Source organism: Bos grunniens, chromosome 22 (assembly GCF_055505025.1).
Source record: "Bos grunniens cultivar Pamir isolate PY7600 chromosome 22, Bosgru_T2T1.0, whole genome shotgun sequence".
NCBI lineage: Eukaryota > Metazoa > Chordata > Mammalia > Artiodactyla > Bovidae > Bos > Bos grunniens.
Genome location: NC_141186.1, coordinates 45664062 through 45689616, shown reverse-complemented (window position 1 = coordinate 45689616; position 25555 = coordinate 45664062). Strand labels below are relative to the sequence as shown.

Below are 25555 nucleotides of genomic sequence, written 5' to 3'. Positions count from 1 at the left end.
TTCTGTGCAAATGGCATCATCAGGCTAGGCTGCTGGATATCAAGAAAGGTGTTCCAGGTACTTGAGTTCAGTCTGTGGCTTCTGGTTTCTTTTTACAGCCCTGGAATGTCTGGAACCAGGCTCAGACTCTCTCTGTGCTCAGTAAACCCTGTTGATCAACTGTCTCGCTTATCATTGTGCTCGCTGTGCTGATGGCCTGTGTCCAATCCCACCTTCACTCCTGCACCATCCCCTTGTTCCACCTCCTCTGGCCACAACTGCAGCCAAAAGCCATCGCAGATCTTATCATCCAGGTAAAGCTTACAGTACCTGAATTTGTAAGGTTATCTATATATATACAGAGAGCAAGTGTTTGGTGACCCAAGGATTCCCACCTTCAGGGGGTGAGAGTTGCTGATTTCCTTTAGTAGCTCAAAGTGTCCCAGCTGCCAATCTGTCAGTCAGATCCCATCAGCTTTTGGTGTCCCTCCTCTGGGATTCTGATGTGTAAGTCACTGGGCTGGTCCTCCAGTTGGTATTTGGTGAAGGTGAGGAAGAATCTCAAAAGTTCATGTCAAAGACAGCTGGGTTTAGAAACTGCTGCTGCAATTAATGTAACTATTTTAAACTTTAAGACACACATAAATTGCTTTTTTGAGAATTAAGCCTGAGACAGCCAGAAACATTACAGAGAACCAGAAATTCCTTTAATTTTCCACTCTAATTTGTGATCTTCCTTATCTATGAGACTACAGGACACAGCATTAAGACTTGTGGAAGTTCCAAGCTGGGAATAACTTAGAAAAGGCCCAGTACTTTTCACTGTATGTTCTCGGTATGCTACTGCTGAAGAATAATCAGGAAAGAATCCTTTCTTCCTCTTTTCCAAGTTTTCTCACTTCTCCAGGGATGCCTCCATGAAGGCTTGGGGAGCTTACAAGCCATAAAGATCTTGGCAGTGTTGAGTGTAAAAACCAGCATGAGCATATTCTGACTATGTCCCTGAATAAGTGCATGGTTTTTGTTTGGTTTGTTTCAGAAGCCCTTTCTTTGATTTTACATTTCAGCAATGTAAAAGATCTGAGAAACATCTTATCATCCTGGCAAATTATTAGAAGAATACTGCTTTCAATGGAGAATGAACCCTCTGCTTTCCCAGAACTTTTCTGTGTATTCTCTGAGTTTGGAAAGCAGATAAAATGCTTATAAAAACAAACAAATAAAGGAATGAACAAAAAGCAGTAGAAGTTAGACCCAAGACTACTTCAGAGGGTTCAAGGTAAGGAGAATAATTGCCTACAAATCAATCAACAGATTGAGCAAAGCAGGAGAAAAGATGCTGTACTGTTTCCTTGATTCCTATCTGAATTCCCAGAGTTCCACAGAACATTCCAAAAGTAATTTGGCTTTTGTGCACAGGGCACAGGGACTAACGTTTTTCAACAGAATTTCATAAGGAGATAGGGTAATTTTGGACCCTGCTCTCAGCAGAAGCTGAAAAATGGTTGTTGCTAGGAGGACAGAATTGGGCTTCTTAATGACCACTCATTTGAAAAACTACCCCAGAGGCCAAAAATTGCCTACCCTAACCCCACTGAGAATCACGGTGGATTTGCCCAAGAAAATTCCTGCTCATAAAACTTTGCAGAACAGATCTGTTAAAACAAACCTGTAATTATGAACAGAACAAGAATCTCACTTAAATAATCTTGCAGCTATAACACCAACTGATTCAGTAACCCCCAAACTTGGTCAAACACAATTGATAAGATTTGAGTCCCCTAAATGTGATTACTGAGCATGCTTGACTGACCACCAAACTATGTGAGATGCTAAAAAAAAAAAAAAAAAAAAGGACTGTAGATTTCAATGTAAGCAATTTAAAATATTCAACAATGATTTTCAATATGAAACTGGTAGCCAAAAGGGAGAACTTTTATCAAGTGTATTTTCTGACCGAATTCCAGAAATGGAAGTAAAGTGACAGGATGTGCCATGGTCGTGTATATGTGGTGATCTGGTAAAGGAATGTGAAATGCCTAATATTTAGCCAACACCTAGCTCCTTCCGCTCTGGATAAACTAAAAACCAAGGGTGAGAAGGATGCTCTGTGAACTCTTGTGGCTGTACCTGCATCCTTACAGACTATTTCTGTGCTCAGTGGAGTTATTGTTAAACTAAAGCATCACACATCACTCTAAAATTTTCCTCAGAGAGAAATTGTAGCTTTCTACTTCCTCAGTTCTCTTGGTCTGGGTCAGAACATTAATATTTGTTGGACAGCATGTTTTTAAAGTGGGAAGATATTTCAAAAATCAAATATTCTGGTTTGTTTCAAAGAATATGTTCTCAGCTAAAGTCTGATGCTTTCTTCCTGTGGGGGTGAGCCACAGTTGGCCACAATTCACCAAAGTTTCCACCAGCTAACAATAAAAAATTATGTCCCATTCTAAAGAAACAAAAGAAAAATCACACTAAAGTTGTGCATTTCCTTTCCAGTCCCCAAAGACAATCTCAACAACCGGCTCAACATGCCAAATTAAGCCATGAGAATTTATCCATATCTAATAAGGATTAGTAAATGTTACAACAATGAACATGACTTTGACATAATTTATACTCCAACTTCTAAGGCGCTGGGTTCAGCATGGTCTCGTTCCAGCCCTGAGAGGAGGATATGCAGACTAGTCCTGCTGTGTCCTCCGAGAATCCCAATCACGTTTATAACAAGCAGTAGGGTTCATCACTTGATAAAAGAAGGTTTCTTTATATATAAATAATATCTTTAGAACCAGAACATGGTAACTGAGCTTAAAGAACTAATTACCTAGGGAAGATTCAGGCATCTTTTCCCCTTCAAGCCCAAGATAATTGTTTTGGAAGCAGAAAACCTGGTGATGGAACCCGCCATGCCTCTTGTCAGAGCTGGGTGACCACCTGCAACTTGAAAAACTTTGGAAACATTTCGAAGTTACATATTTGGAGGGAGGAAGATTAAGACTTCTGCACTTTGGGCTAGCCAGCTCTGACTGGGTCTGCTCCATTCCATTTCTCATCCATACTTGCCAAAAGCACAAAGAGGCAACTGGGACATTTGCTCATAGTATCTGCTATTAAGATAAATCAGTAACACTGTTGTCTTTGGTTCGTAAAATATAATCCCCCAGAGATGGCTCTTACCCGTCCAAAATATCAGCTTTTTGTTTCTGTGCCTTACCAAGGATTGCATCACTAGAAAGCTCAGGAATACAGAGGCTCTCCCTGGAAGCCCGACCACATCTCAAGATGCCTCAGAAGACCCTGGCCCCAGCAGACCTCCCTGGAGCCTGGACAAGCAAGACCGGGGCTGGGAGGTCTGGATACATTTTCCAGGAAGGAAGATGTCTGAACCCACACTGAACTGGGTTCTTTCAAGGCAATGTTTGCACCTTCTGCACTATTTATTTTTCTGCAAGGATAAATCACGGTCTGGCTCCCAGAAAAGCAGAAGACAGGGGCCTATTTATGAGCATTGTCACTCAAGTTCTTTCTTCTTTGGTCAAGGGAATAAGTCATGCGGAGCGGGTTTGTGTCAATGGATTGTCACCAGAGACTGTTTGGGACCATCATTCCTCAAAGCACAGTGCTACCCTGTGGGGAAGAAAAACATAGCCCTGTCTTTGCACCTCAGAACTGAGATCAACATCCTGCACATTTGTACAGCCCTCAAGGTTTTTAAAGACCGTACCCCAGAGAAAATGCTTTGTGATAAGGCTTCTCTGTGAGTTAGACAGCAAAGTACATACCCATTTCACAGGAAAGTAAGTTGACTTCCTCACCATCATACAACTAGTAATGAAGATGACTCAGGATCACACAAGTCAAATGAGCAAAATTCAGAGCCTTCCTTCTTCTCTATTATCCTTGAAACCTTGAATTCTTAAACATTCCCTGGTGGGAAATATGGCAACTGCATGACAGTGGAAAACAAAGGGGTTCAAAGTGTTACCCTAAAGGCAGATTCGCTCACTAACTCTGATTTGGTTTCCCCATTTGCATAGCAAGGATCATGATGGTATTACCTCCCTGAGCTTTTGTGAGGACTGTAATGAAACAAAACAAAAGTATAATGTTGTGCCTAGAATATAATTTCTTCAAGAAATAATAGCTGCATTAATATCTTACTGAACAATATATCTCCTCCACTCAACTGCAAGCTCTATCAAAGTAATATTGTGACTTGCTTGGGCATCTTCAAAGTCATTGGTGTAGATCAAGTACTCAGTGTACTCTATGTATGAATGCACTGGAATAGTTTCTGCCTTTCAAAACTGCAAAGAACTAAGACGTCTGTTAGTTCAATCCCTTCACCTCACAGATGGGGAAGCTCAGCCTGTGAGAGAGAAACAAAAGGAGCTGCCTAAAGTTTCTTAGTATGTTGGGGGTCAGAGCGGGGCTGGAACTCTGACCCTCAGGTTCATTCTCAGAAGGATCACCTTCTATCACCTGCCAGGGCTTTCCTGGTAAGATGGGTTCCCTTATTTTGTTTACAGATTAAAGATTCAACATCATATTTTCTAGACAGCTGCTAGAGTCAGACATCTTAGAGAATATTGGGCCCCCACACATACCTGCTTCATACCCTAGCAGCCAAAGAGGCTTTGGCACACCCAAGGCGGCCCAAAGTAGTAGGGTTTCTGGGTGGCTTCTGAGCTGGGTTTATAATTTCAGGAGTGCTGAGCCATGAGAGAAAGAAAATAAACCAGCTTCGAGATGATCAGTTAATCAGATGTTTCTGTGGCGTAAGAACCACTCTGGACTGAGACCTTCTGAGATACCACTGTTGTTGACCAATCATTGTTTTCTGAAATGGATCACCTCTCTGTCCAAACTGAACCTGTAACTTCCTTGCAAGATTTCATTCTTAAACTGTTGCAAAGATCATTTCAATAAAGATTTGCTGGCTGTGTCCATTGAGCATTTCCCAATGACCACATCAGGGTAGAGATAATGGAGTAGGATTGTGGTTGTTGTGTGCTCATTTTTTAAAAATTAATCTCATCTAAACATTGGTGTTGTGGGGTTCTGGCTCCCCCACCTTGTCAACTCAGCAACTGCACTTGGGATCTGACTTGAGAAGAACAGATTCCAACTCTCCAGGCTGCACTTGGTCCGCACTGACCACTCCCTCCCCAGCAGTGCTCCACCTCCCAGCAAGCCTTTGTCCACCTGTCCTCTTCTCAACGAGGCATCCTGGGGATGTCCTATTCAAAAGCACCCCCAGACACCTCACAGAACATCAGAACATCATCTTCATTTTTCTTCATAACATCTGTTGCCATTTAACATGCTATAGATTCAATGTCTTTATTTTGTTTCTTATTTGTGCTCTCCACTAGAATACAAGCTTCCCCCAGGGCAGGGATTTTTGTGTTGTTCCCTATGGTATCCTCAGTGCCCCGAACAGTATCTGGCATATAGCTGATGCTCAATAAAGAGTTGTTGAATGAACTGCCCATTTTTTTCTTCCTCATAACTATTCCCTTAAAGTCATAAAAGTTTTCCTCTGCCTCTTGCTCTCTAAGTTTATCTATCACTTGTACTAGAATATTCTTTCCCAAATCTATGACTGGCATGTTAGAGACAGACTTAAACAGTTGACATTTATGTAAAAAATTTTAAATGTCAACTACTTTGCTGATGAGAGCTATTGTTTAATTTTTTAAAATCTTTAGAATACCCATGACTTTAGTATTTCAACTTTGGGGCATTAATCTTAAAGAAAATAACATGGAAAAAAAAAAAAGATTCATGGATTGAAATGTTCACCAAGTGTGATTTTAATACTGAAAAACTAGAAACAATTGAGATCCTAACAATAGGAGAATGATAAAATTAATTATGGCAATGATAGAAATCATAGAACCAAGATATATGTGTTTGAAGGCTTTTAAGGACATGGGAAAATGCATACAACATTAAACATTTATAAGGCTGCTGCTGCTGCTAAGTCGCTTTAGTCGTGTCTGACTCTGTGTGACCCCAGAGATGGCAGCCCACCAGGCTCCCCCGTCCCTGGGATTCTCCAGGCAAGAACACTGGAGTGGGTTGCCATTTCCTTCTCCAATGCGTGAAAGTGAAAAGTGAAAGCTAAAAAACCTCTATTATGTAGTATGTCATGTCTTTGTTCAAATATGCATGTAGACAATGGAATGTAGGAAACTATAAATCTTAATGACAGTTATTTCTGAGTGGTGGGATTATGGGTGATCTTAGTTTTTTATTTACATTTTTCTAAGTTTCTACAGTGAGCATATATTATCTTTACCATAAAACATTTATTTATGTGTTTTCAACTTTGAAAAGTATCATTTACATTATAGGAATAGTTACAAAATTAAATCCTTATGATTTCTTATTAATAATATAGTGCTACATTAAAAAAAAAAAAACAGTAAATATGAGGGATTCTGGAACTTTTATCTCTGCATGTTGCAGAGAATAAAAGAAAAGAAAGTGACATTTCCCCAAAAGAATATGGAATTAAGAAAGAGTAAAGAGAAACTACTAGAAATTTTAAATTCTGAGTTTAATAATTGTCTTTCTGTAATCAGGAGAGAGGAAAGTGAAAATCCTTTTCCTATTAAATTATTATTTGAAAAAGCAAAAAAAAAAAAAAAAAATTCTTAAGTCAGGAAATGGTAAACTCAGTCCATGCAACAATGCTGATCAATGACAAAATCAGTCTAATTTAAACACAGTTATTCAAGGGGTAGTATGAAGCAAAAAGGGGGCCAGGGGAAGGACTTTTCTTTCATTTTGAAATTCAGCGTCAGGAAGACACAAGGGCAGGAAGTCGGATCTTTTTTCAATTCATGTGAGATGATAAGGTGAAGACAAACTGAAAGGACTTTTAATTATATGATGAGAGGATAGAAAGAAGGGAGAGACAAAAAGGGATCAAGAGAAGCCTGTTTTTATATGTTAAAAGATAAAGAAGAAACCAGAAATCTAAAGGAGAAAAAGGCTTTCAAGCAGAAATCTTGAGAATGAAACACAAAGGCTCCAAGAGGCAAATGTCAACAATTCATGTGGGAAAGCGGAAAATGCAACACACGTGATCAAGCCTGCAGCCCCCTCTCCCTTGGCAGCGGGTAAGCCTGGTGATGCAGGATGAGATAAGTCCCTCTCCCCAGCCTGCACATGTGACCCCAGGGTCAAGGCGGGAGCTGGCTGGGGCAGCGGGACGTGCTAGGAGTAGTGCTCAGGGTCACAGAACAAAGCCTGTATTTTATGCTCCTTTTCAGCCCCAGGTCAGGGGGGCTATGACTGAAGAGGTATTGCATCAAGTTGGGGACATCCGCTGGGAAGACCATGGAGAGGTCAATGAGACCCCTCACAAACTGTGGCATCTTTGCCCAGTTCCTAGACCATAGTTTCCTCATCTCCAAAATGGAATTTATAACACCTGGTTTTCAGAGTTGTTGCGAGAATTAAATGAGATACTATATTTAGAATTCCTAGCCTAGTTTTGAAGAGCTCAAAAGCTGTTGGCTCCTCCTACTTTAAAACGTGAACAACAACAAAAAACTATCACAATGAAGAAAAGTGCTGCACACATTACACCCACACTAGATTCCTCTTAAAGCAACGTCAGCCTAAGACACCCCCAGATCTACACAGCACAACCACTGGACCCCTCCCTCCCCAAAACACAATGGCTCCCCAGTGGCTGACATCTTGGAAAATTTCCCCATATATACTCTCTGCTTTGGTGGGAGATCTGAATGTTCTTGAAGGCAGTAATGAACAGGTTAAAGTTGAGGGGATTTCAAACATGTCTAATCCAATAAGAGGCTTGGTAAAACATGCGTTATCACTTAAAGAATAAATGTTTAAAAATAGAGCACAGATGTGAAATTTGAATAAAAAAAAAAAAAAAACAGAAAAAGCACGTGAGAGATCTTCTTGGCATTTGTATGTTATTCTCTGTTTTGGTCACCTTCAGCTAAGCCTGTTATTCTGATGTACTCTGCCAACAGCTAGATACTACAGCAGTGCTTCAAATTACTGAAAGAAAGCTGGCAGATCACTCTAAAACTTACAAGTCAGACCCATCTCTCCCTTTCTGTATTTCTAAAAGTGGGGGAATGAAGGGGTAAAGTCTGTCTGTTCAAGTTTTTCTACTTAAAAGGTATATTCCAAAAGCAAAGAATAAGCTTTTCTAAGACTAGATACTTGGATACTTGATATTTGGATACTTGAAAACACAAAGTATCATTGGTGGATAGGCATTTGTCACAAAAGCTAGGCTATGAATTGCCAATCACAAAATTCACAGGAACTCCTACTTCTGCGTAAAGTCATTTCCTGCTCCCTCAAGCAAGCAAAGATTTTTAAACATTGGTAATGCTTCTGCACCAAAAAAAAAAAAAAAAGCAGTGTGCTCTGTCATCTGTTTTATGAGCTAATATCTGCCTTATAGGTGGTAGAGATGATAAAATCCCAAGGCTCAAGGACAAAGTCAGTATCAACATCTCCTTCTACAGCCCAATAGTGCTCTACACAGTACCTTCACAAATGTTTAGGGAAGAGAACTAAAATGGTTTTTAAAACATGGCTTCCTTCAAGTGTGAGATTGAGAAAGTGGTCCACCAGAGTCAGCCTGATGGTTTTGGAAGGTGTATTTCTAACAAAGATTAGAGAAACATATGGAATCACAGAGGAAAACACATAGCCTCCACAGTCTTTGAGTGCTAATTTGTGATGCAACCAGCAAACCAAATGCATTCCCTGAGTACTGAGATTGAGGCACCAGCTGCCTGGAATAAAAAATGTCTTCAGGCTAAGAGAGCAGACCAGTGTCCTGACCAATCACTGGGACACTAAGAGTAAAGTGTTTTCAGTAATACCAAAAACTTCAAGTTTTACCTCTGTGAGAATGCCCTGGCCTTGGCCTGCTGTAGAGAGAATGAGTATTTCTTTTTTTTTTTTAAAGGGGTTCTCCAAAACAAACTGTAAAGACACTTGGCACTGAAGTCAATGATAAATAGAGATGTGGCTAGATTCTACCAGTGGGACATGAACAGCTTAACCCAAAGTGAGTCTACAGTAAAAACCAATGCATTTGCATTTCAGCAATTTGATCTAGGGCAAGTCTGTGATGCATTACAATGTTGGGATCACATCAAGCTTTCTGGCACTTGTCCAACCACAACATGAAGCTATGGAAACCCCACTGCATGGAGTTCCTTCACCACTGTTCAATTGTGTTCACCTCCCAAACCATAAAGCATAATTAAAAGTCATCTGCATACCATGTAATGGAAGTGTAAATGGGAAGCACAACCACATGAGGCCCCCAGCAGAGAGAGAAAGAAATGCCCGGTGAACCATTCCACTCGGGTGCTTCTTGTTTTTCTTGACGGGACGCTTCTACCTGTGGCGAGATCCAATTTTGGCTGGAATCTCACCCTTAGAACCAGCTTTCCTGAACACTTTCTGCGGCAGCATCTGCCTTCTCCCACTCTTGGCGTGGCTAATTCTTGGAGACAATCCTGTGATGGTCTGGACACTACAGAGGAGAGTCAGGCCCTACGAAAATCAATTATACTGTGTAGATCTCCACAGCGTCCAGAACGTTAACCTGGATATAGGACTTCTCTTCTCTGCAAGCTCTGGAGGGCAACATAGAGAATCAGTGGACTAGTCTCCTGGTCTTAATACCTTCCTGCTCCCAACTGACCAGTGTGTTTCCTGGTAACCAAAAGCAACGCCCAGAACTAGTAGGAAAGGGAAAAGAAAACCAAGCACAATTTATCTCTGATCACAAAAGTATTCTAACTGGCTCTGAGAAATAAGCTGGTTCTAATTTTAACTGAACAATAGTATCTGGCCCTCATTTTAAAAAAGGCATTTTCATCAAGGATGTGCATTTCACTACTTCAGCACACAAGGGAACATTTGGGAATAAGGCTTAGGGGGTAAGACTTAGTTTTAAGCTTTCTTCAAAAACCCTTTAGCAGCAGGAAAATCCAGTGATTTCAGAATTAATTATTTTGATGTCAGTCCTTTCTTCAAGGATGGAGGAAAAGAGTTGGGGGGATTGGATCCAAGACACAAAAGAAGGAAAGATTGTAAATTTTAACAATATTTTTAGAACTAGCATCCTTAGAGGAAGAACAAAAATACAAAATAAAGATAAAAAACCTTAATGAATTCCTAGTTGAATCCCTCTCCTCAAATGGCAAAAATCTGGAAGGCAGATTTTTTTTTTTTTTTTTAAAGAGAGGTGGTGTAAGTGTCAGAGGTGTGTACTTGCAAGGAAACGGAATTGGGAAGAATACAAAAGTCAGATAGACTTATATGTCTACTACCAAACTATGATTAATCCCTTATATTTTTCTGTAAGCAACAAGTTACAGATAGTTAATTTGTACTGCTCTCACCTATATAAAGGTGTCCAGCCTAGAATCAACTCAAGGGTCAAAACCCAGAGTGTCATAAAGATTCTTTTGTGGTTAAACATAGCTGGCATTTCTGAACTCATTTCATATCACCTTCTCTGGCTCTTTTGAAAGGCGTTTAATGGGAGTTTAGGTATTCCGGGGCAAATTAATTTATAAGAAGCTCAGACATTTTCCGGAAAGAAAAGGAGGGACTCCTTTCATAATGGCAAATCATCTTTGCCATATCTAGAAACTCAGTACATTTAATTAAAAAAAAAACAAAAAACAAAAAACAAAACACCTCCCAAACTGGAAGGGACCTGAAGGGTTCAAAATAGATGGTCCTGCAAAAATTCAAGTGTGGTAAAAGTCATCTCTGCAAAGTGTCTTGCAACATGGCAAGAAAGAACACAGCACCAATTCTGTGGTCATCTTTCAGCAAACACGTCTCCATGTCTTTTTACCAACTCCGATAGTGGCTTCCTGGAATATTACAGGCAGAATTATGAGGCTCAATTTTGTCTAAAGTCATGATTGATCAAGGAAGTCTCTTCTTTTAATAAGCTGCTCTGGCAATTCAATCATTCAATCATTTATACAGTCAACCAACATTCGTTGAATGCCAACCAGCAAATGTTAGCAGCTGTAAATGGTCAGCCAAAAAAAAAAAGTCATGAGGTCACATTCACAGTCTTCATGGAGTTCATTAACTAGCAGGACAGATAGTTTCTACCCAAATAATCACCAAAACAAACGCAAAAACTGCATCTGTTCTAGTGCAATTAAATGATGTACATGTGCTACAAGAGTGCCAAATTGGGGATTTGACCCAATTGAGAAAGTCCCATAAGGCCTCCCTGAAAAGGTGATGTTGGATTGAGACTGAATTGAACCAGTAGGTGTTAACTATGTGAGGAAAAGAAGAAAATGTGTTCCAGGCAGCGGGAATTGCATGTACAAGGCAGATAGCATGTTGGTTTAAATTTGTCTTTATCCTACCAGCAAGGGAAGCCAGGGAAGAATTTTCAGCAGTGAGAGCTAGAGTGTGATGAGCATATCGTGGGATGTACCTTTAGAATATTCACTGGAAGGATGGATGCTGAAGCTGAAACTTCAATACTTTGGCCACCTGATGTGAAGAACTGACTCCTTGGAGAAGACCCTGATGCTGGGAAAGATTGAAGGCAGGAGGAGAAGGGGACGACAGAGGATGAGATGATTGGATGGCGTTACCAACTCGATGGACATGAGTATGCAATGCATTGGGTAGTTGGTTGCTTATGAGGAAAAAGTGAGATAATGTTTGTAAACCATGTTTACAGAAAACACTTGGTGTAGACCTGGCTTGTGGAAATCAAGCAATTATTCACACAAAACAATATTTATTTGGTGCCCACTATGTGCTTGGCAAAGTGCAATAGTTAGGGGGTTGTTGAATGCGCACTCATGTTCAGTCAATGAGACTGCTATGGGCAGAGCTCTGCACGGTATGAGCTCAAAAGGCAGCCTGAATAGGGTAATATCTCTCATGTGCCCACCTGCCTCAAAATCCCCAGACCCATGATTTTTCCCTCCCATTGGCCTGGGTATCTCAGGTCAATTATGTGGGTGATGACAAATGAGGTCTGGGACTCATTGTCCCTGGGATGTCCTCTCTGACTGTTATCTATGAGGGATGCATACATAAACCAAACAAATTTAATAAGTGCTGTGGGCCTGTTCAGTGCAGGTTGGGAACTGGGGTCTACAACTCCTAACACATCTGCTCATCACTCCCCAAGTGCTTGGGTTTTAGGGGTACGGGGACCAGGAAGGCTTTAGTGCCAACAATTGTCTGCTCTATCTCCAGTGCTTCAACAGTATGTTCTCAATGAGCTGTAACTCCAAGGTATGTGAAAAACAACAAAGATGAAATAAAAGTTAAACTATCTCTGAGGGTTGGTAGTGATAAAATCTATTACTACTACTAGTAGCAGTGGTAGTAATGGGAGCTCACACATATTTGGAACATTTGTCTATCAGGCATGTGCAAATCACTTTATATACATTATACTCACAAACAACCCTCTAAATCATGTATTAGCCCAATTTACAGATGAGGAACTGAAGCTCAGGGAGGTTCAGTATTTTGCTCATGATCACTCAACTAACAAGTGCTGGAATAAAAATTTGACCTACACAGTGAAACTCCAGATGCCAAACGCAAACTCCACTTAAAGCTGTGTGGCAAAAATGTCTGTTCAAGCATCATGGTGTGTCCAGCTATGAAGCCTGAGCAGCACACCCAACCTCTCCAGACCTCTGGCTCCTTCTCTGTAAGAGCATCGGCTCTTCCTCTTTGGTGGGAGTTGATGAGTTAATGTATATAAAGCCCTTTGACCCACACCTGGCACATGATGGGAGTTTAAAAGTACTAGCAGTCATTATGTGATCAAACATCCTAAGCCTAAGAGCTCTAGGCAGAACTATTCTTTATGAATGGCTGGCTGGAGACCATTCTCAAATGGGTTTCTGGCATCTACTTTAGGTATACAAAGATAAAAGGACCTCAGAATTTCTGGAATATCCATCGGCTTGCAACTCTGAATTGCCTCCTAAACATGGTGGGGTATATGTGGACTCAGATGGGCTATATAAAATCTGAGCTCTATCACTTATAAGCTCTGTATGTTGGGCTGGTTATTCTGTACTCTGAGTCTCAGTTACGGACCCCAGAAAGAGCAAGTAATCTTGACACATCACAGGGCTGCTGTGAGGACTGTGGGACAGAGTAAGTCCCCCAGGGACACTGGATTCCCTTCCTAGCACAAAGTAAACTCTCAATAAAAATGGCATGCTTTTATAAGCCAATTACTATTATTTTCAGACTCATTATCATCTGCAACAAAAATACATAAATTGACATTTTTTTCTTGCTCTGTGGCCAGGAGGGTCACAGAAGAATTTCTGGGGAAGAATTTCAAACCTAAGTCAGGGAAAGAAGCCCATCCTCCTCCTTTGCTGCTTCTTTTTCCACAACAGTTCTTCAGACCCTGCTTTTAGCCCAGGCAGGAGCCTAACTGTGCATGGCTGGGGTTTCCCAAATGTGCCCCATGATACCCAAAACCCAGCCTGTCGTGAATAGTGCAGGCTTTGTACAGTTTCCCAGGAGCAGAATGAAGGGCTACACTCAATCCTTCCTGGAATCCAGGAGTGCATTTTCATGATGCTGAGAAAGAAAGAAAAAAAACAAAAAACAGCCTTAAAAAAATTCCTTACTGGGAAGAGTATAGAGAGATTTGGGGAGGAAAGTATCTAAGAGATAAAAAGTCAAATGTAATTCAAGAAGCCTGATAGTAAGCCCTCTGCCAATCTCATTTTTACAGCAGTGCAGCCTATTTCAGAAGAGGTGGACCTGTAAGGTGACCATCAATACTAGAACCATTGGCAAATACATAATAAATACAATTTTATTATAAATCAAGATACAGTGCTCTCATCAATGGTTCTAGACTCTATGGCCAATGAATACTGGAAATCATCAGAAGAGCTGAAGGTCAAGATATGATGTAGCTCTTATGCACCCCCAACCCCAATGGTGGGGGCGAGTGTCTCCTCAGCAGCTGACTGACCTGAGACCTTTGGATCATGTACGCATCATAGCTGGACCCATGGTACTTGGCCGTAATATCTGGGCTGTAGCTAGCATCACAACTGCATGGTATGTTCGAGGTCAGGGGCTGTTTCTTAGGTCTATAAGCCTGTGGGAGAAAGCTACAATGGTTACGTGAAGGAGGGGAGGATGCAGGGTGCACAGGGAAGGAACTAGGAGAAAGCAAAGAAGGAGCCCCAATTTGACTTTCCATGGCCAAGTGGGTGGAAAAACTAGTATAGAAGGTGCACAGACCCAAGCGAAGTGGTCAGATGTAAGTGGCCCCTAACTTCTGGATCAGCTCTAGCAAGGCATGCTGCTCTGTGGAATGACCCCAACACCCACCAGTTACGGTCACCCTCCCTCTGCAGGAGAGGGCACCCAGGCATGGCGGTGCTTGTTTACTTGCTCTCTTAGTAAGGCAGTCCCATGAAAATCAGACTCTGGTGCAGGGCCAAAGGATGCCTTTTCCTTCCTGGGGAGGGAAAGGGTTGGCCCAATTGTGACAGGAGGGAGCTTATCTTTTCAGGCATTCAGAGAACTTCAGAGCCACGGGTGGCCCCAGCTAAGCTATGATAGCCACATCGTGAGACCACAGATCACTGAAGCATTCTCTGTTGAGTGGGTTTCATAATGAAGCTGCAATCTAACTGACTATTTGTAACCACTGATTCCAAAAGCGCTCAGGTTATATATATATGGAGGAGAAACCGTGTCTGAAGATTTCAGAGATGATTTTGCAATATGCTTTAGGTATAAATATTTCCATTTAAGCCACTTCCAGGAAGCCACACAAAAGACACACAGTGGCCTAGATGAGGGAAAAATAGGATAATGTGGCAAATGAATGTTTAAAAAAGTATTTGACTAAATAATGGCTACAGGGGTCTCCACGCACAGCCTGGCTATCTCCAAGCCTAGGGGCTGGTTCTTGGCCAGAAAGTTTGGGTAGAAATCATTGAAGAATCAAAGTTGGAAGTATGGAGAAAAAGAAATCGAAAGAACTAGATAATGGGAGTCATTATTGGGCCCAGAAAGTGAGCAAGACAGAAGGTAACAAGTTCTATGGGAAAGAAAGTGCCCAGAATTTAATTAGTACTTTCTAGGATTTAGTCAGAAGTCACACAAAGTCCACCGGAAGGAAGAGAGCTGAGAGGTATTTCTGGGGAGATGTGAATACAAAAGAAAGCAAAACAGCGCTGGCTGAGAACCACACAAGCCCAGGCACATGCACAAAAACAGGAAAGCAATAAAATGTTCCAGCGACAACTTGGACTATTTTTCTCCTACCTGGTTTCACCTGCTTGAGCATGCAGGATGGACACGGCAAAACAAAGAGTAACTAAACCCAGAGAAAGCACTCCAAACCCACAACCCAGCAAAACACACCAGTCATGCGAAAGGCCCCACCTGCTGCTTTAACTGATGCACTAGTCGATCTTTTTCCCGCTTGAGGGCCATGACTTCTTCTTGTGTCTTTTTCTTTTTGGAGGCAGACAATTCCAGCAAGGCAATGTTCGCATCTTTTTCACTGATTGCCGCAAGAAGTGCTTCCTGTCTGATAAAATAAAGATATTGTGATGATTTTTATAAAGTGAAAAAAATCAGCATTTATAGTTGAAGTGAGCCATAGCATGGTGTCTCAAGTGGAGGAATTATGGATAGTGATTAAAAACAACTGCTTCCTTGATTCTCAGAAGAATGGACAAAGTAGTTTGTATCAGAATCCCTGAGACCCACACAGTGTCCTCTGAGACACACCTTTTGATGGCTTCATAGACACAACTGTATACAAGAAATGGAGGGAGTCAGTCTGCACATTCCTAAGACATCTACCCATTTATCCATCCAGTAATTCAACTGTTGAATCCTATCCGTTGAATCCTTCCATCTATCTATCCATTCGTTTGCCAGGTAAAGTTCTAGATATCCCAAGACAAGTCAATAGAGTTGGGCAGCAAATTCAATATCAAGTATTATTTTTATCATGCAAGAATTTCTTTTGAAAAAGGCATGCAGAGATATTTACTAGGGTCTCCTTTCAATTTTCAATGAAATTAGTTACACTCCCCCACCATTCTACCAAGAACCACTCATTTCTCAGTCTTTCTTACCTCAGTAATTTTAACACCAATCACTAAGTAGCCCAGGTTTCTAAATTAGAAGTTATCCTTGACTCCCTTTCTTCCTGTTCACTCAGAGCCAATCCATCAATAATTTCATTAGGTTTTACACCAAAACACATCCCCTATCTCAATTAACTTACTGTTACAAACTTATCCCACCCATCAGCAACTACTTGTGTAGCTTAACCACTTGCCACCCTGGTACAGAGACCAAAGTAATCTTTAAAACAATATAAATCCAGATTCCACCATTCTGTTGAATGAAAAGTCCATCCTATCACCCACTAAACTTTAAATTCAGATCCTTTACTGATGCCTGCAACTCGTTACACCAACTGGCCCTGAGCATCTCTCTGAGGTCATCTTGTTCTTTCTTTCCCTCCTCAGTCACATTTTGTTCCTGATCTCTTTTCCAGTCCCTGAAAATGTTACACTTGTTCTCACCTCTTAAGCTTTGCCTCTGCCATTCCCTCTGCCTGGAATACCTTGGCCACAAACAGCACCTTTCATGTTTCAGCTCGAAAAAGCCCTCTCCAGCCACTCTCCCTAGAGGCGACTTCTCAGCTTCCACCTTGTACCCAAGCCACTGGTCTGTCATGTTACACTGTTTTTTGTTTTCATAGAACTGTTCACTGCTTGAAAAAATCTTAAGATATCTACTATTTGTTTGTTTTCCAGACTTGACACTCCATGAATTCGAACCCCATTACCTTGTGCACCACCAATTCTCCAGCTTCTAGAAGAGCATAAAGCAGGTGTCAAAAATGTTTGTTCGATAAATAAATAAGTTCAGTTTACACTTCCTAAAAACTTTTAAGACACCACTGGAAAACTCTCTTATTTAAAAAAATTACAGTGCTTTGACTGCTGATTAATTGCTGATCACTGCTCACTTAGAAAAGTATTACAGTTGCTTCCTCCCATTTTATAGTCCAATTTTCTGTCAACATCTGTCACAAATTTTAACCTAGAATTTTCTGAGACTATTACTGACTCAGAAATGGCCCTCTTGGTATGTTTCATTTAGTCCTCCTTTCCTCTGAGGAGGCCTCGTCTCAACCATTTGTGTCACTTCAGCAATAGTCTAGATAATTTAGAAGACCCTATAGCCCTAGGAAAGCCTCCATATTGAGTACTTTTTTTCCTCACAAGCCCCAGGACTGAAACCTGGTCATGGTCCTGTTTTGCCTTTCTTTAATTCCCAAAAGAAGACCAGGCCCTCTCCAGATGTTTGGACAAGATGGTCATTATTTGGATCTCCGATTTCTTTTCCTTTTCACTACAGGGATTTGAATGGACTTTTCTGGGCCCTGCTCATGCCAGGCAGTAGGAGCTTCTGTCTGAGGCCCAATCAGACTTGTGAGCAGCAGAAATGTTGGGAAATATCTCCACTTTCCAGAAGAAAACCAGTGTAGGCTAGACTACAAGTAACAGCTTTAATAGTCAACTTCACAGAGCCTGTCTCTTTCTGGATAATATCTTGAGACAATAGACATGTCGGCCATTCACAGCCACTGCATATTTATATATAAGGCCAAGGTGAAGAGGCTGCATAGACTTCAAATCAGGGAGAGCTCAACGGCTATCTACTCCAATTTAGCTACAACACACCTAAGGTGAGTGCAATAGTTTTTGCCACTCTGCTCCAAGTAGAAATTTCCAAGTGAAACTTTTTAAGTGGAAACAACTAAAAAGATCATTTTTTGGAAAATTGGGAGTTGACAGTACATTATGCTATATCCCAAAGATTCATCTTTTATAGCTATATGCAGCCATTTAAAATGCTGATTTAAAAAATGTAATGATATATGAGAACATGTATGTTTGTTGAGAGACTCCATGAGCCTCATATTTCTGCATATTTTATGAGCAAAGGTGCTACCTTCTGTTCTCACAGGTTTCCAAGGATTGTTTAGAGTGAATAGCCTTGAGACATACACACAGTGTTCCTGTTACAATCAAAGGCTAAATATACTACTGCCTTGTATAACAGTGTTTCCTTGCAGAGCAAAGGACACACATCTTACTGCCCTGTCTTATAAAAGATTCAAGTTCTCTGAACTCAGGGTTGCTATCCTTCAATGCAACCCATTACATATACAGCTATTCATCTGGCCCTCTTGTCTTGCCTCCAAAGAACTTGGGGAATGGAATGGGGTCTTGACATAAATATACTGATGCTTGAGCAATAAAGCCAACGCCTCTAACCCAAAAGTCTCTGGTTCTCTGCCTGCATCCCTGAAACAGAGGCAGGCAAACCTGTTAGCATGTCAATAAGAAAAATTTCAGACCCTTCACAGCTCTTGATACGCAAATGTATACACAATATCCCCCCCAAAAAAACCATATTCATAGAAAGAAATGAGAGGGAAAACATTAAAATGCTAACAGGCATTATCTAATGCTGGTGAAATAGATAGGCTGGTTTTTACTTTTTCTTATACTTATATCTTTCTATGTTATACTTCCCTCCCACAAAATATCGTAAGAATAAACACTTAAAAATTGTAAATGAAGTGCTTCAGTCACAAAATAAACTGCAGGTACATGCTTCAAATATTTGGCATACCTAAAATTTGCTCATTTTTCCCATCAAGCTACATATGTTCTTTCTGTCCTTCTCATTCTTTATGTACAGGTAGGTGTACACACACATTTTCATACACATACCCATCTGGTACAATCTCATCATCTCCCACTTGAACAATTACAACAATCTCCGAACTAGTCTCCCGATGTTCACTTTCATTCCTGTGTTCCATGACCCTTTTAAATTCATTTTCCTCTTCTAGGTCAAAATTTAGAATGACATAACTTTAGTAATTGTATAGAAAAAGCAAGAGAGTTCCAGAAAAACATCTACTTCTGCTTTATTGACTATATCAAACCTTTGACTATGTCGATCACAACAAACTAGAAAATTTTTCAAGAATTGGGAATACCAGACCACCTGACCTGCCTCCTTAAAATCTGTATGCAGGTCAAGAATCAACAGTTAGAACTAGACATAGAACAATGGACTGGTCCTAATTGGGAAAGGAGTACATCAAGGCTGTATATTGTCAACCTGCTCATTTAACTTATATGCAGAGTACATCATACGAAATGCTGGGCTGGATGAAACACAAGCTGGAATCAAGATTGCCAGGAGAAATATCAATAACTTCAGATATGCAGATGACACCACCCTTATGACAGAAAGCAGAGGAATTAAAAAGCCTCTTGATGAAAGTGAAAGAGGAGAGTGAAAAAGCTGGCTTAAAACTCAGCATTCAAAGAACTAAGATCATGGCATCTGGTCCCATCACTTCATGGCAAACAGATGGGGAAACAATGGGAACAGTGACAGACTTTATTTTCTTGGGCTCCAAAATTACTGCAGATGGTGACTGCAGCCATGAAATTAAAAGATGTTTGCTCCTTGGAAGAAAAGCTATGACCAACCTAGACAGCATATTAAAAAGCTGACATGTTAGTTTGCTGACAAATGCATGTCTAGTCAAAGTTATGGTTTTTTCAGTAGTCATGTATGGATGTGAGAGCTGGACCATAAAGAAAGCTGAGTGCTGAAGAATTGATGCTTTTGAACTATGGTGTTAGAGAAGACTCTTGAGAGTCCTTTGGACTGCAAGGAGATCCAACCAGTCCATCCTAAAGGAAATCAGTCCTGAATATTTATTGGGAGGACTCATGTTGAAGCTGAAGTTCCAATACTTTGGCCACCTGATGCAAAGAACTGACTTATTGGAAAAGACCCTGATGCTGGGAAAGATTGAAGGCAGGAAGAGAAGGGGATGACAGAGGATGAGATGGTTGGATGGCATCACCGACTCGATGGACATGAGTTTGAGCAAGCTCTGGAGTTGGTGATAGACAGAGAAGCCTGGGATGCTGCAGTCCATGGGACTGCAAAGAGTTAGACACGACTGAGTGACTAAACTGACTGAAAAGTTATCATCAACCTAAAGAATGACTCCTCTAAACTCCTTTTCTCCTACAGTTTTATAACTTGGGCTTTTCATGTATTTAACATATATTGCTCTTCTTATAATACATCAAAAGTCCCAGTAAATTAATTTCTAATTCCCAGTTTTCTCTCAATAAGAAACATATTAATCCCCAAATCTCTACAGATGTTGTCACTAAATAGAGCCTCAAATCTAATAATTCTTAATTAGTAAACCTCAAAATAAATTTAAAATCATTTTTATAAAAGTGTATTTAAAACTACTCATCAATACTAATATCCATACAAAGTAACAATTTTGTTCTTCATAAACTTGTCCTTATTGTATTGTTTGTTTTGTTTGCTCTTGGCTAAGAAATCTTTTTATAAGTACTAGTATTATGCAATGATAGAACTCTGAATAAAATTAATGTAGCAATGATTATACATATTCAGAAACCCTCATTTAAAGACTGGCCTTAAACTAATGATATTTTTTCCCAAAATATCTTGATTGATATCTATATTCAGTAATTCCTGTCTATTTAAATCAAAGAGTAATTGGCAAAGGGTTTTTTAAATTACACAAAACTAGAAAAACATGAACATTACATACTTAGGATATTTGGAGAGATGTTCTGAATATGTTAAGGTTATATCTAGCCATTTCCTAGATATACCCTTACAGGGATGTCAGGCAAAGCAAATTCTTAATTCTAGGCTGACAGAGCCATTACATTTGTTTTATAAAAGCAAAAATCTTCATGAGTTTAAAATAACTTTTTATAACTCTGATACATCTTAACTAATGGATTATTCCATTATGAGTTAACTCTGCATGGTTATGGATTTTCATTAACCATAGTTTCAAAGTCAGGGTTTTTTGCTTTTTTTGTTTTTTTGAGGGTAAGGGATACTAAGTTCCAGAAAAGCATCTATTTCTGCTTTATTGACTATGCCAAAGCCTTTGAGTGTGTGGATCACAATAAACTGTGGAAAATTCTTCAAGAGATGGGAATACCAGACCACCTGATCTGCCTCTTAAGAAATTTGTATGCAGGTCAGGAAGCAACAGTTAGAACTGGACATGGAACAACAGACTGGTTCCAAATAGGAAAAGGAATTCGTCAAGGCTATATATTGTCACCCTGTTTATTTAACTTCTATGCAGAGTACATCATGAGAAACGCTGGACTGGAAGAAACACGAGCTGCAATCAAGATTGCTGGGAGAAATATCAATAACCTCAGATATGCAGATGACACCACCCTTATGGCAGAAAGTGAAGAGGAACTAAAAAGCCTCTTGATGACAGTGAAAGTGAAGAGTGAAAAAGTTGGCTTAAAGCTCAACAGTCAGAAAACGAAGATCATGGCATACGGTCCCACTACTTCATGGGAAATAGATGGGGAAACAGTGGAAACAGTGTCAGAGTTTATTTTTCTGGGCTCCAAAATCATTGCAGATGGTGACTGCAGCCATGAAATTAAAAGACGTTTTCTCTTTGGAAGGAAAGTTATGACCAACCTAGATAGCATATTCAAAAGCATAGATATTACTTTGCTAACAAAGGTTCGTCTAGTCAAGGCTATGGTTTTTCCTGTGGTCATGTATGGATGTGAGAGTTGGACTCTGAAGAAGGCTGAGCACCGAAGAATGGATGCTTTTGAACTGTGGTGTTGGAGAAGACTCTTGAGAGTCCCTTGGACTGCAAGGAGATCCAACCAGTCCATTCTGAAGGAGATCAGCCCTGGGATTTCTTTGGAAGGAATGATGCTAAAGCTGAAACTCCAGTACTTTGGGCACCTCATGCGAAGAGCTGACTCACTAGAAAAGACTCTGATGCTGGGAGGGATTGGGAGCAAGAGGAGAAGGGGACGACGGAGGATGAGATGGCTAGATGGCATCACTGACTCGATGGACATGAGTCTCAGTGAACTCCGGGAGTTGGTGCTGGACAGGGAGGCCTGGTGTGCTGCGATTCATGGGGTCCCAAAGAGTCGGACACGACTGAGCGACTGATCTGATCTGATCTGAAGGGATACTAAATATAAGTTTTTTCAAAGAATAACTTCATCTGTTAGCCCTATATTGGATTCTAAGTTTTGATAATTCTCATAGGCCAGTGTGCTGATATATCTAACTTAAAGCACTCAATAATAAATACTTCACTGATTTTAGAAAATACCAGATGCTGACATAAACTAGGAAGCTTAAATGTCCCCCTTTTGGGGGGCTCAACCTTTTAAAAGCTGAGAAAATTGAAGTATTTTCAGTTTTGATATATCCTTTACATCTATGTCTTTTTTTTTTTAAGGCTCAAGTATAAAGAGTATATATGTGGCTATAAATCAGAAATATAAAGAAAAACCCTCATTCATTTCCTCATCAAGTGAGCCACCTTCTAAATTCAAAGCCAGATTTACAGTGCTTCAGGAAACTTCACTTTCCCATCAACAAGAAGAAGGTTTCTCTGAGCCTGAAGTCACTTTCAGCACTCAGTCCCTCCTTTTTGCTTATTCACCGACAGCATGAAAAGGAACATATATACTCGTCTTTAGACAGTTAGTGGGGTTAAGTATATGCCAAAGGCTTGCAAAATTATCTTTAGAACACTGCAATGCTTCGGTATACAATTACTAAGGTGATCTGTCTATGCCCCAAAATGTAACTTAAAATATGAAAAGGAAGCCCAAATATGCTAGAAAGGAAGATAAGATAATGCAAAGAGAAATAAATCTATAAGAGTCTGCTGAATGCCAAGCTAAGAAAGTGGACCATAGACGGCATTTTATCAAAGTGCAGCCTAAACAAACGTCAAGGGGAATAATTTCTTTAACAAATATGGGCAACAATGAAGGAAAAGAGAGGGGAATTCTGTGCCCCTGCATGCATTTAGTCAGGGTTAACAATGGATAAAATTATGTGCAAGAACACATTTAATAACCCTAAGCTGTCATTCAGTTTGTAGGAGGTAGTCAAGATACAGCTAATAAAACACCAAAAAAATGGTTTTAGCCACCCTGAAAAAAATCCTCAATGGAATAAAACAAAAGAGGACTGAAGGGCATCTCCTGCCAAGATAAATGCCTTCTTTCCAGAGTTGCCTATGGCTAGCCTTCACAAAGAGAGTTCTACAATCCTCAGATGGTAATACATTCCTACGTCACTTATCACAGTCAATTTAAAAGGGAGCTTTATAAACATTTCTATTTCACTCCCTGTTGCTGTCGTTCTTTTAATGATGACTTGAGCTCTGAAAGAGGATTGAAAATTAATTTTAGGAGTTGTAAATGAGGCAGGCCAATTAGGAACTGTTATAAATTAGATTGTGGGGAGAAGCATTAACACAGTTTTTCCTGTGGGCTCTTGTTTTAGTTAGCTGGCCCATCTTTAGGAACACATTCAATTACAAAAGCAGATGCTTAAAAAATGCATTCCATTAAGAAATGTTTGGATAATTTCAAGGGAAAACCTATATTATGTATGCTGCTTAGCCCACAGTCATGTTCTAATCATACTGTGGGGAAAAATTCCGCTCAATCAACTTTTCCCAGTTAATTACTGTTTTCTTTCCCTTATGACCCTGAATCTTCAACCATAAGTTCAGTAGGAGGTGACTTAAGACAGACAGTGACGAAAGATCCTGTTCAAAACAGCCTCTCTCTTACCTCTGGTGTGAGAGTAAGGTTTGCCACAATCAACCCTGCAGATAGATGATCATTTGCCTAAATTTTAAAAGCTGTATTTTCAAACAGCACAGTGAGAAAGAAAAGGCTTTTGGTAACAATTAATATCAATACTACCCACCAGTAGAATGATGTATTGTGTATACAGAAGGCCCACGCAGAAAATGAAGCAGCTTGCATGAGGTGGGCCCACAGGGTGAGATATATTTGAACAATGTGAGTTTCACCAAGGACAAAGAACAGACCAGATTTGTAAAGGCGAAGCTTTGGCAGCCCAGACTCCTTAATGTGGTTTGCTCTCCGTCGCCCACCTAAAACTGACCTCAAGAAATCGTTTACTCCAATTACAGAGAATTCTGTCTTTGAAATCTAATAGCACATGACTGGAATTTCCTAACACAGGGGCTACGAGTCTTGTGGAAGTTCTTTGCTCCACTTTGTGCACTGGTTTCTACCCCACTACTCTCTCAGGGCACAACCCAGGGAGGCAGTCAGCTCATCCTTGAGCTCCTCCTAGTGCAACCGGTCCAGCATCCCGTGCTTCAGGATACAAAGATGCCTGTACCTCTTGGCATCCTTCTGCAAAGGGATACAGGTGAGTCTGAGTCCAGCTGATTTTCCCATGTGGAAAAGGCCTGAGGCCAGACAACGATCAGTGCCAGAAGAGGTATTGCCTCCATCCTAAATCAGTTTCTCCATCCCCAGACCTTTGGAGATTGATAAAAAGACAATAAGGAATGGAAAGGACCACTGTCCAGGTTCTAGCAAAGGACATGTGTGAAGCATTATTGACTATTGTGTGCCTGATCCAGAGAGAGAGACAGAGAGAGGGAGAGAGGAAAAAGAAAAAATAGAAAAAAAGTAAATACTTCTTTTGTTTGTTGTGATTTTTGAAAACTCACCAATACAAATATAGTATTACTCAAATTCTTTAGAAGAGAAGACACTTAGTGCCTACGTTTTGGAACTGAATATACCTGGGTTTGAATCTCAGCAATATCTTTGTTTTTATGCCCATGGGCAAGTTACTTTATGACTCTGAAACTTCTATTTCCTCATTATGAACTAAGGAAAGATAACAGTAACTCTCTCAGATTGTTGTAAGAGCTAAACATGATAATGCAAGTAGAGATTCTGTCCAATGTCTGACAGGACCACACAAATGTTAGCAATCATTTATTATTACATAAGATGGACACCACAAAATGTAATGACTCAAGAGTTTTACATTAATTTTTACCAGATTCCTCTTCAATATCTAAATATGCCAGTGGGTCTCTTATTTTCAAGACAGACTCTCAGAGAAGCCTCTGAAATTGGTTTTGTTAAGCTGCCCATTTGACTTTCATGAGCTGATAACTGTTTTGCAAACAAACTTAAAGGAGAAAATAGAGCTTAAATGTGGAGAAGAACATTCCCATCATAGAAGAGTTGCATCCCAGACCAGCCTGGTCTGACTGTGCAGTATCATCCTGTCCGAACTGATAGGAAAGGCCACATGAAGGTGGGCAAGGCGTGATTCCTGCAGTGTGAAAAATGGAAATGTTGTTCTGAAAAGTGACCTTTCAAAAGGCAAGGTCAGGAACAAAATCTAACCAAAGTCAAACAACTTCAAAGCAAAACAAAAAATCTTCCATTAAAAAAAAGAAACAAACAAACAAAAAAAAAATTGGTAAATTTGGAAGACAATGAGGGCAAGTGAAATGAAAGGACTCTGACCCACCAGACTACCCTGTGTCAGTGTAATGTTCTATGAT

General features: G+C 40.2%; 1 protein-coding gene across 5 annotated transcripts in view; it reads right to left on the bottom strand.

Moving 5' to 3' along the window:
* Positions 1–25555, bottom strand: part of ERC2 (ELKS/RAB6-interacting/CAST family member 2) — a 993433-nt gene that overhangs the window by 215426 nt on the left and 752452 nt on the right. For 4 of the 5 annotated variants that reach the window (XM_086367446.1, XM_086367447.1, XM_086367445.1 and 1 more), the window contains one exon: positions 15448–15595. In XM_086367446.1, coding sequence (XP_086223572.1) covers positions 15448–15595 — 148 coding nt within the window. Of the gene's footprint in view, positions 1–14017; positions 14147–15447; positions 15596–25555 lie in introns of all 5 variants that reach the window. The other variant, XM_086367443.1, reaches the window with a different exon arrangement.